Genomic DNA, 12,428 nt, shown 5'->3' on the forward strand with positions numbered 1-12,428 from the left:
CTCTCCCCCCCGCGGCCGCTTACACAGTAAATTCCAATGTTAATAAAAGCACACAGAAGCTGTGTACGTTTTTTGGGAGTTTGATTTATTTTAAATTAACACAAATACAAATTTAAAACCTATAATTGCCCACTAAAATCATTATTTCAAAAAAAGAACTATTTCACATAAACCTCTGGTTTTTACTGGGGCTGGGGCGATTCAACTTGATTTTGGGGGGGGGGGGGGTGTGCCATAGTTTATGGGCGCTGTACGCAATATAGGCGTAGTTCTGTTAGTATAAGATAATAAGATGTACTTTGTTGATCCAAAATCGGGAAATTGTGTTATGAAATAAAAAAATAAAAATAAATTCTAACTTTTTTTTTTTTTCCGGCGCCCCCTATGGGTTGATGCGCCCTTAGCATTCGCCTATACTGTCTATGCCGAGGGCCGGCCCTGACAGCGCCGCTCCCCCTCCCTCCGGCTGACATTATGAATGTAAGGCATAGTAATCATAAATAACACGGCAGTGTCCGTTACAGTTTGTTTTCATCTGATTTCAAATAAACAAAGTCTTAGCTAGTCCATAACCTGCACTATAAGGCATTAGTGTTGCACAGTGTACCGATACTTGAAAGGTACCGCGATACCCTGCCATTAAAAATGTTACGATTCCTCCGTTTCATTAGTATCGGTGATTTAAGAATGACGGGGGAAAGTACTCCGGTGAGAAAGCGCTGTTTTAATAAGAGCCGTGTGTGTTCAGCGCTCTGCTTCCACTCCCTGCACTGCAGCCGTGCCTGCAGTCCCTCCCCTCTCAAGCACGCTCTAAGTCCCTCCCCTCTCAAGCACGCTCTAAGTCCCTCCCCTCTCTCGTGCCGCCCCTCTCTCGTGCACGCGCTAGCTGCCAGAGCATGTGAGAAAGCGAGAAGCATGGCTGCAAGTGGGAGTGCAACTGCCGCTGCGCCTCGGCTTGTTGACACAAAAGACGCCAGAAGCGAAATTTGGAAGTATTTGAGCGATATCTCTGACAGTGAGGGCAAGCCTACGGACACCACGAGGCCTGTCTTTAAGACATTTATTAATTTTATTTAATACGAATTCTTGCCATATATTTTATTTATTGTTCTCATTGTTTAAAAGTTTGTGTTATGGTTCTGGTGTGAAATAAAGCACAATAATTACATTTAAGACTGTTTCCCTTTTTTTAAGAAAAGTATCGAAATCTTAATTCTTGACTTGGTATTGAAACCAAAATGTTGGTATCGTGACAACACTATAATGCATACAAAGTAATTAGCCCTTATAACAGTGAGGGCAAGTCAACATGTGGCTAACTTTGGTTGAAATGAATGAAGGGAATATTATTTCAGTAGGATAATAGAGAAGGCGAAGAGGAATGGCTGGGAGTGAGTTATCATGAAAGAAAAGTGAGATATTTTCTCTCGGCTTTATCGACAGCTCCGTCCAGAGAAAGCTGGACCGGCCACCGGCAGCAGAAGATGCTTTGGCTCTCGTGGTTTCCTTTGGTGAACATGAAACAGACTGGCACATCCAGTAAATAAGCAGCCATGGGAACAGTGCAACTTTCAATGAATGCAGCACTGCTTTGGTTTGTAGTTTCTGCCAATCATCTATGGTTTCTGCCTCTTCTTTGTACTTCCTGCTGAGGTCTGCACACAGTCAGCAGAGGCGAATATCAGGGCTCATGTTTCTGCCTTAAAGACGCTAGTTGCTGCTGAATATGATAAGTAACAGACGGAGATATAACCCATCGCGTTTAACAGGAATCCTTTGTTTGACCGTGTTATTCTAGCATTCATTTTATATCTGTATGTACACCGTGCTTTCTGCCAGTCAGCTAAACAAAACAAAAAGGGTCTTGAATATAAAACAGGTTGTTTGTCAGTGCAGAGTGAAGGCAAACAAATCCACTTGGTTAGGATTAGGGTCAGAAACAGTTGAAAGAAACACCATTATCTGCTGGCAGGGGACGGCACACAAACTGCTGTCAGAGTCAGACACTTTCACTATTTCTCATGAGAAAAGAAAGGCGTCATTTTGCAAAGAAGTCAGGAAACGTTTTCACACCAATTATTCTGCCGCAGATTTGACACATCGTGCCCCAAAACATGGGATGTATTTATCAAATAAAGGTTGGAGATTCTGCTTTTTTTTTTAAGCGTTTGCTAAAGTGCGTCCTCCAGCAGCATGCCTTTAGATTTTACTGGACATATCCAAAGCCAAATATTACAAGAAAGTGTCTGTCTAAGGTCGGAGGGTGTCGTTTTCTCATACTGATATTCTGCATAAACTGTGCTGTTGTATTTGCTGCATAGTGTCCTTACTGTAAGGTATTATTATATGCACAGCACTTTGGCTCGACCAAAACTCGTTTTTAAAAATGTGCGATATAAATCAAACTTGATTTGATTTGATACAAGAACAATGCTTACACAGAAAATAAACAATAGATGGTGAGGAATTACAGTGTCATTTCATTTCATGCATGTGTTGATGCTTAACATGTAGCCATAGCAAAAACCACAGAAAAAAAAGCCGACGACACAAAAAGAAAACTGCAGGAGTAGTCACAACCAAATGATAGTACTTATTCAAAGACTCTAGATTCCTGCCAACACACAGCCCAACTGAAACTAGTCATAAAATAAGCAAAGATAAGATTTATAGGATCCACAAAATGGGTTGAAAAAAACCTGACTAAACCTTAATATCAGAGACATCTCACAGACAGAAAGCAAAGCAGAAATATCCAGAGAACTTCAACGGTTATACAATACAAATGCACTTTTAAAATATACCTTTAACAACATGTGATACTGAAGAGTTCGTACAGATTCTCACTACATATCAACATTGTATTGAGATGTTGCGTTTCTTAAATATCATTTTGAACGTGAAACGTTTCAAAATCACTGCTGGATAAAAAAGGTTTAAGAAGACATTTATTTAAAGGTGCCATGTCATGCTTTTTTCGGTTATCACCCGTCCCCTTGTGAGTTATGAAGGTTGTTCTGCATGTGAACGGTCAAACCCTCAAAGTACACCCTGCAGCGAGTAAAACTCTAACACAGGAAAGACCTGTCTGTGCTGCCCCAGAACGCCTCGTTGGGATTTCTCTTTTTCCATTGTTTTCTTCCGGGAACCAAGTGACCTAACGACGACCCCTCCGTGGATTGGTCAAAATGGACCAATCCGTGGAGCCGTTACGTTAGGTCCGCGGAGCCGTTACTTCCTCACACACACTCAATCTTTTCTCAGCTGCAGCTCCGCCGATTTCTCCTCCCTGAGACGGCGGGACGCGGCGAGGCTGTGAGTTAGTGTGTGAGCGCACACACACACTAACTCACAGCCTCGCCATCTCAGGCTGCGGGTGTGTGTGTTCGGGCTTCGCTGTGTCTCGCTGTCTCGCAGACGGCCAGCTCCAACAAGGCGTTTAGGACAGAGAGTGAATACACATACTATACAGAGATGCTGTTTGAGAAACCAATGTGAGTTTGGAACATTGAACAATGTAAATCTATTCTAGTAGACCTCAACAATGGAATTATGATCAGTAGAAAGGGCCATGACATGGGACCTTTAAAGCATTGAACTGCATTCCCCTTATTTACTCATTACTTCCTGCTGCTTTTGACCAACACACAGCCACATGTGGTGGCTTCTTATTATTAATGTGTTATTCATCTATCAGGAAGTTAACTTGCCTGCTGTTGCATTCATACAAATAGTAAAAATAAAGATTTTCATTCAATAAGGAGTAATACACATTCAACTCTTGTTCCATTGCTAAAGTTAGCATCTATAGAACTGAGTTTCCATTTCCTGTTCCTCTTGTTGAACTCAGACATCTCAGAAATCAGTAGGAATATGAGATGAGTCCAGAAGAGGACTGTCTAATGAGATACTTCCTTATTAATTAATAATAATTACTACATGCACATCGTAACTGCAAATGAAAATATCCAACATCTGCAGTGACAAGCCTAGTAAAGCTCATACTTCTGGTCCCGATCTCCACCAAGAAGCATGGCCTGAAAACTGTAAAACGTTATCTTTTAATCACCAAGCAACACATACAGATGAAATGTTTCTAGTGTTGCTTTACTGGACAGAGGCATTGGTGAATGTGCTGTCACCCTAAATGACACCACTACCTCTGAGAAAAAGGAACAGGGTTCCTTACAAATCCATTAAAAAAACTGCTTGCCACACACACACACACACACACACACCACACACACACACACACACACACACACACACACACACCACACACACACACACACACACACCACACACACACACACACACACACACACACACACACACACCACACACACACCCACACACACACACACACACACACACACACACACACACACACACACACACACCCAGCACACACACACAAGCAACACACACAGCAACACACACAGCAACACACAGCACACACACACACACACACACAACACACACACACACATGTATAGGCAGGTTCATATATTACAATCCAGTTACATGTATATTGACTCTCCTTGCACTATTTTAACAATTTGTGTCTGTTTTTCTGTGTTGCACTGTTGGAGGAGCCTGCGACTTAAAGGTCCACTATTATACGGTTTTTCATCAATGTATCACAGGTCTCAGATATATACAAAACCCGTCTCTGATTGGCTGAAACACAAAGAGATCATTGCAGCATTACCCATATCCCCTCTGTTTCAGCCCTGTTTCCAAAGTGCTGATTCTCTGTCTGTTACTTTAGATCAGGGGGTTCCCAACCTTTTTTCCCCAAGAGCCCCCCCAAATGACTCCTGTTGGAAGTTGCGCAACAGCGGTAATCGTTTAAAAGTCTCAAAAATGCTGCTGCAACTACTGTCATATATATGGAGTGAAAAAGTCTAAATATGAATTGGACTCAAATCATCTGAGGCCTGGCGCCCCCCCTGCAATCTTTGGCGCCCCCCCCAAGGGGAGCCACTGCTTTAGATGAAAATAAGGAGGGGGGTTACCTTGGTTGCTGATTGGCTAATGGTTACACAAGACAAAACATCGTTATGACATCATAAAGTGGCCAAAATCTGATCAGCTCATTTTCAGACAGGTTTTTATAGAAATGGATCAAAAAGAGAAAGAATCTTTGTTCCTGAAACTTTCAGAGTCTTTCCACAGAGGGGACACATGTTGATGTAGAAGAGACATGAAGAAGAGGGGACACATGTTGATGTAGAAGAGACATGAAGAAAGGGGACACATGTTGATGTAGAAGAGACATGAAGAAGAGGGGACACATGTTGATGTAGAAGAGACATGAAGAAGAGGGGACCATGTTGATGAGAAGAGACATGAAGAAGAGGGGACACATGTTGATGTAGAAGAGACATGAAGAAGAGGGACACATGTTGATGAGAAGGAGGAACATGAAGAAGAGGGGACACATGTTGATGAAGAAGAGACATGAAGAAGAGGGGACACATGTTGATGTAGAAGAGACATGAAGAAGAGGGGACACATGTTGACGTAGAAGAGTACATGAAGAAGAGGGACACATGTTGATGTAGAAGAGACATGAAGAAGAGGGGACACATGTTGATGTAGAGGAGACATGAAGAAGAGGGGAACACATGTTGATGTAGAAGAGACATGAAGAAGAGGGGACACGTGTTGATGTAGAAGAGACAGGAAGAAGAGGGGACACATGTTATGTGTAGAAGAGACATGGAGGAAGAGGGGACACATGTTGATGTTAGAAGAGACCATGGAAAGAGGGGACACCATGTTGATGTAGAAGAGACATGGAGAAGAGGGGACACATGTTGATGTAGAAGAGACATGAAGAAGAGGGGACACATGTTGATGTAGAAGAGACATGAAGAAGAGGGGACACATGTTGATGTATAGAAGACGTGAAGTGGATTTTGCATAATAGGTGACCTTTAAGATTGTCATTGACATACATTCTACACTGTAGCTTTGTACACATGACACTAACAGCCTTGAATCTTGAATGTGAGTCTGGAGGTTACCTGGGAAGACCTGGAACAGGCGTCCCTCTGGCTCGCACCCGCTGACTTCCCCCTCACCGACGGCACCTTGGCGTCCTCCGAGCCTCCGTTCAGGAACGTGAGCTCCTGCAGCTGGGCCTGTCTTATCTCATCATTGTAATCCTGCACAGAGAGGCAGCGTGTTCACCCCCACACACACTAACAGCAACAGAGCCGCTTTCAATTACACTGGATTCAATTCCCTCCTTTATCTCCAGGGCTACAGCCCCGGGAATATCTAATTAATGTACATTACAGAACTGCCATGGCCGCTGTTCACTTCAGATCTCCCACTGATAAATCCTCGGGACCGCATTTTGCCTTTATCTTCTCACACAGTTGTTTCTTTGCCACATAATTAAAATGCATAATTAACATGGAAATAAGTCTCTAATCATAAAACGATTGATGTGATTGTCATGTGTGTGCTCTGTCAATAAATGTGCTTTATGAAAGGAGTGGGAAGAGGTTACATGAAGGGTGGTGGTGGTGGTTTGCTGATAATTAATGGTGAGTTGTAAATCATCATAGCTCAGAGCATTGCAGAGATCATCCATAATGAATGGAGGAAGAGTAAATAAGCTCCATGCAGCTGCCAAGGAGAGTTTGGAGCTCCCGGAAATCCCTTCCTGTGCTCTTTTATTCCTGTAGCACCCACGACTTCCCATTCAGGATCACACACTGGCCCAGTTCCAATTCCCCTACACCCTAACCCACTTTAACTACGATTTCACGTTTGGGTGGAGGGTCCGCCACATGAAGCGCCGTTCCTAACCAACTACTGGAGTGTGGATGTTGTTAAAATGTTCAACAGGAAGTCAGTCAACCTTCAAACAGGAAGTCATTAAACCCTCCAACAGGAAGTAATTAAACCCTCCAACAGGAAGTTATTAAACCCTCCAACAGGAAGTTATTAAACCCTCCAACAGGAAGTCATTAAACCCTCCAACAGGAAGTTATTAAACCCTCCAACAGGAAGTTATTAACCCTCCAACAGGAAGTTATTAAACCATCCAACAGGAAGTTATTAAACCCTCCAACAGGAAGTTACTAAACCCTCCAACAGGAAGTTATTAAACCCTCCAACAGGAAGTTATTAAACCCTCCAACAGGAAGTCATTAAACCATCTAACAGGAAGTTATTAAACCCTCCAACAGGAAGTTATTAAACCATCTAAAAGGAAGTTATTAAACCCTCCAACAGGAAGTTATTAAACCATCTAACAGGAAGTTATTAAACCTCCAACAGGAAGTTATTAAACCATCTAAAAGGAAGTTATTAAACCCTCCAACAGGAAGTTATTAAACCCTCCAACAGGAAGTTATTAAACCATCTAACAGGAAGTCATTAAACCATCTAACAGGAAGTCATTAAACCCTCCAACAGGAAGTCAGTCAACCCTAGAAAAATAAGGTAATTAAACCATCCAACAGGAAGTCACTAAATCCTCCCACAGGAAGCAATTAAACCCTCCAACAGGAAGTTATTAAACAGTAGAACAGGAAGTGATGAAACCCTCTAACAGGAAGTACAACAAAATATTCCTAAAATAAATTATGAAACCATCCAACAGGAAGTAATGAAACCCCATAACAGGAAGTCATCAAACCCTACAACAGGAAGTTATTAAACCATCTAACAGGAAGTCATCGACTCCTATAACAGGAAGTTATTAAACCCTACAACCGGAAGTAATGAAAGCACCTAACAGGAAGTGATTACCCTCAAATAGGAAGTTGTGAAACCCTTCCAACATGATGTTATTAAACCTTCTCCAGGATGTCTGCATTGGTCCTTTTTTTCTTGCTTCAAATAAACCTGTATCTAGTCTGGAAACTGTAGACCTGTTCCTTTCCCTGTAAAGATTTGTATATTCAAAGGGACTGTTTCTTGCAGCAGAGAAAAGGTTAACAAGAATTAAAAGAACATTTGAGTTAAAACATTGATACCAAAAGTTACGACAGTTCCTGTTTCTGCAGGAGAAGAAGGAGAAGCTGTGTTTCCACCCTTCACCTTGAATGAAAAAACAACATTCGGCTAAGAGTGTGACTACTACAGTTTACTTCGTCTTGCAGTAGGAGTGTGTAGGGTTCAGTTTGGAATTGGGCCACACAAGATGCTTTTCCCACACTCACTCCAACACTTCACACATGGACAAGCTGAAAGTGATTCAACCGAGCAGCTGGGAAAAGATTCAGGTGGAGGAGAGTGAAAGCTAGAGAAAGTGTGTATGGGTGTAACAAAGGGAACATACCGGTATAAGAAACTTCTTGATCTCCTCCAGAGCGTGACCCATCCTGGCGTAGGCCTCGGCGGGGGGGGCGAACACCTCGATGAGGACGTGCAGGTCTTCGTTCAGATGGTTATATTTGCCTTCGTTGCTTTGCCGTAGCTCTTCTTCCTGATGGCAGAAAAACAACAGTTTCATATATCAGCTGTCTAGGGAAGCGACCTGTCACAGTCAGCAACATTTATCTTATTTGTAGTGTTTCGAAAAAAGGATTTACTGCAGAGTGTGTTACGTAATGAGGTTTGATGCTGGAAAGTTACAAAAAAAGACAGACATGAAATATGTATGTGGGTTATTGTAAACGTACGAGTCTGCAAACGGACGATCCTGACAAGTCTTTCCACTGCAGCTGGGTTAACAGATTGCTTTTGTTTTCACACAGCTGTCTGTCCTCGTTATATATGTGCAGTTAAAGCTTTGTGCAACTTCATGTGCTTCCATGAAGTTGATCAGAATATCTCTGCTCTGCTTTTTTGATCTCATTCTGTTCAAATAACATTAGTAACTTTGGCTTAAACAATGGTTTAAGAGGAAATTAATGATGGTCATTGAAGATTAAACTGGACTCATTTAGTCTATAACATGTCAGAAAATAGTGAATATGTTGGTCCCAGTTTTTAAGTCAACGGTAATCTCCTAATAATGTTTTGTGTGGTCGACCCAAAACCCAAAGATATTCACTTAATATCGTACAAAACTGCCAAAAGCAGGAAACCTCCATATTTAAAAAATATTTCGACAACAATTTGACTTCAAATAATTGGTGATAACAAAAATAACTACCTTATCTTTTACAAACATTTGCTTTGTCAATAATGTTTTTGAAGTAAAATAATTTGGTACAGATACCCATGGTGACTATTGTATTGACCCTTCTGACTTTTAGCAACCCCCTCTGTCCCCAGCATGTCAAAATGTGCAATTAAAATCAGTGAAATAACTATGTTTTTTTAAACATGGATTGACACAGATGTTGTATTATTCATGTCCCTCAGGGGATGAATCATAAAGCCTTTGGATTATCTTGCAATCTGGGTTAGATATATAAGGGAAGAGGTAATCCCATGACCTTGCTGCTAGCACCATTATTGGTGAAATGTTGTCCAACACTTTAGTTTACCCATCATACTATGGTTCCCTTTACTTTGGACAGTATAGCCCCACATCAGGGTTTCTGTTAGCCGGTAATTACCGGTTTTTAAAATGTAATAAAAACCGGTAAATTCAAAACCTGCCGGTCAAAATGTCCGATGCTCCGATCGATTGGCCGCGATCATTATCGGCCGATATTCACTCTTAATAGTTTGATCGGTGCTCTCTATAAAGGCCGATCAGGAGAGCTGGATATGATCGATATGGACATAAACGCGAGTGAAGTTTAACCGGACACGAGAGCGAGATCAGATCAGCTGCTGCATAATCACCTGAAGCCCCGCCCACTGTTTAGCGAGCTGCATGAGAAACTGACGGGCTGTCAGGAGAGAGAGAGAGAGAGAGAGAGAGAGAGAGAGAGAGAGAGAGAGAGAGAGAGAGAGAGAGAGAGAGAGAGATAGAGAGAGAGAGAGAGAGAGAGAGAGAGAGAGAGAGAGAGAGAGAGAGAGAGAGAGAGTAGAGGATCCATTTCTCCCGTGTTATTATTCAAAGTTAATTTTTGAATAATGTACTTCATCTACTACAAGTAGTTTCTTTGAATGTAATAATTATGTTGTTTGTTGTTTGTGGAATCATTTATTGAAAAATGAATCTGAATTTTTCGATCTGTTACGATTATAAACTGAGGCAATATAAAAATGACTCCCACTAACTGAGTTTTAAACACCAGCATATCCGGTCAGAATCCGGTGATTACCTGCTAACGGAAACTCTGGCACACCAATCTTATTATTATTATTGAAACATGACCGGTAAGTTTCAAATTTGTCCGATATAATAAATTCTGTCCGGACATTTGACCGGCGAGAAAAAATCCTAGCGGAAACCCTGCCCCACATATCCACTTTTTAAAGTAACATCAAGGACTGCTTGTTGTTGACAGTGCGCAGGTTTTCTCAACTGTGCTGGTCGTAGTTTAGCATTGATAATAAGCACTTAGTACAAAATAAAAGGGAATGTTGTCGGTTCTTTGAGACATTTTTACATTTACCAAATCAAGATATTTCATTTAAAGGGGACCCATTATGCAAAATCCACTTTTTCATGTCTCTTCTACATCAACATGTGTCCCCTCTTCTTCATTTCACTTCTATATCAAGAGGATCCGCTTGGTGGGTGTAATTGACGCTCACCTTGTTTGCTGCCGAATAAAAGTCAGAACCAACGTTTCCAGTTCGAAATAGTCAATTTATTTTCCTTTTTTACTGGTTTCTTTGTTTCATTCACCACACGATATTTATGGTTTACACAATACCTTTTGCTTTGTTTTTAATCCTGTGTTTGTGTGCGTGTGCTGTGCTCCTTGTGTGTGTGCTCCTTGTGTGTGTGCTCCTTGTGTGTGTGCTCCTTGTGAGTGTGTTCTCCGTGTGTGCTCTCCGTGTGTGCTCTCCGTGTGTGCTCTCCGTGTGTGCTCTCCGTGTGTGGTCAAAAACTGTATGGGCCTTCCGCCGGAACCTCTCACCAACACACAGGTTCCTACCTTTATACCCACAGTTAATTGGCTCCTACACACCAGCCCCTAATTGATAGTACAGGTATCAATTGAAAACAATTAAGGAGCCAAATGTGAAAATCATATTTCAATACATAGAAATGCACATCCTACACTTCCTGTACTAAACATAGTGTAGTAATAGGTCACACAATAATGTTGGTCTTGGTCTGTAGCTTGACAGAGCGCACCAGTCCTCCTTTGTCAGGAAAAACCTCCAATACTTAATAGTCCATCTTCCAGAATCGGATCCAGCTTGTAGATGGAACTGTGTCTGCTCACTGTTTCAGATGTTAAAGAAGTGATTTCATCCTTAAACCTATGCTGCTGACCGTAGCGTATTATAGCCAACTCAGCTTCCAAGAGATCTTTAGGTGTCAAGATGTGACTCTCCGGGTTGACTTTGGGTTTCAGTCTTTTCACTTGACCAGCTTGTGCAGAGGGATTCAAATCCTTTCTTTTACGACTCAACTCCAACAGAATTGTCTTCAGCCTGAGAAACCAGGCCACCGACACTTTGAGCTTTTTCCAGTCTGAGAAGTAAGTCATGAGCTGGTCTGTTGCATCAAGTGATTCATTGACTATGATATTGACAGAGGTATCTTTTCTGACTTCTGGGTCAACCAAATCCAATATGACATCACCGCCATAATATGTGGGCCATTCCTTTTCAGATTTTACAAGAAACGTGGGACCCTCAAGCCAACTGCGGCTCTTCAGAAAGTCAGGGATCTTCATTCCTCTGCATCAGCTGGGTTGTCTTTGGTTCCTACATGCTTCCATTGACATGGTCTTGAAACCTCTCTTATGGTAGTGATCCTATTTGCCACAAATGTGTGGAAACGCTTGTCCTCGTTGTTAATGTACTTCAGAACTGAAGTACTGTCTGTCCAAAACACAGACTCATCCAAATGAAGTTGAAGCTCTGATTTTAACATCATATCCACTCTGGCAGCCAGAACAGCAGCTGTTAGTTCCAGTCGTGGAATGGTCACCATTTTTATGGGTGTAACTCTAGCCTTTCCTAATAGGAAAGCAACATGAACATGGCCTTTGCAGTTCAGTAGCCTGATGTAAGTTACAGTCCCGTAGCCATTTTCACTGGCATCAGCAAAGTGATGTAGTTGAGTGTATGGGTTCACCGAAGTCCTTTGGCTTCATACACCTGTCCACTTTGAGTGATGCTAACAACTTAATGTCCTCCAACCACCGTCTCCACTGGTGTACGATATCTGGTGGAATGGCATCATCCCATCCACAGCTTCTCCTGCAAAGCTCTTGTTGCATTATCTTGGCTGGCAAAGTGACTGGTGCCAAAATACCCAAAGGATCATACACCGAGCTTGTTGTGGATAGCATGCCACGTCTGGTTAGAGCCTGCTGTTTCACTTCCATCTTGAATTTAAAGGAATCTGACTCGACGCACCAGAGTAGTCCCAAAGC

At 42.0% G+C, this 12,428-nt stretch overlaps 1 protein-coding gene across 1 annotated transcript in view; it reads right to left on the bottom strand.

Moving 5' to 3' along the window:
- Positions 1-12,428, bottom strand: part of khdrbs3 (KH domain containing, RNA binding, signal transduction associated 3) — a 100,011-nt gene that overhangs the window by 59,072 nt on the left and 28,511 nt on the right. Inside the window, 3 exon segments of the mRNA XM_034232136.1 lie at positions 6,033-6,070; positions 6,072-6,173; positions 8,306-8,452. Of these exon segments, the coding sequence (XP_034088027.1) occupies positions 6,033-6,070; positions 6,072-6,173; positions 8,306-8,452 (287 nt within the window).

The sequence above is a fragment of the Gymnodraco acuticeps genome, unplaced genomic scaffold (assembly GCF_902827175.1).
Source record: "Gymnodraco acuticeps unplaced genomic scaffold, fGymAcu1.1, whole genome shotgun sequence".
Lineage (NCBI taxonomy): Eukaryota > Metazoa > Chordata > Actinopteri > Perciformes > Bathydraconidae > Gymnodraco > Gymnodraco acuticeps.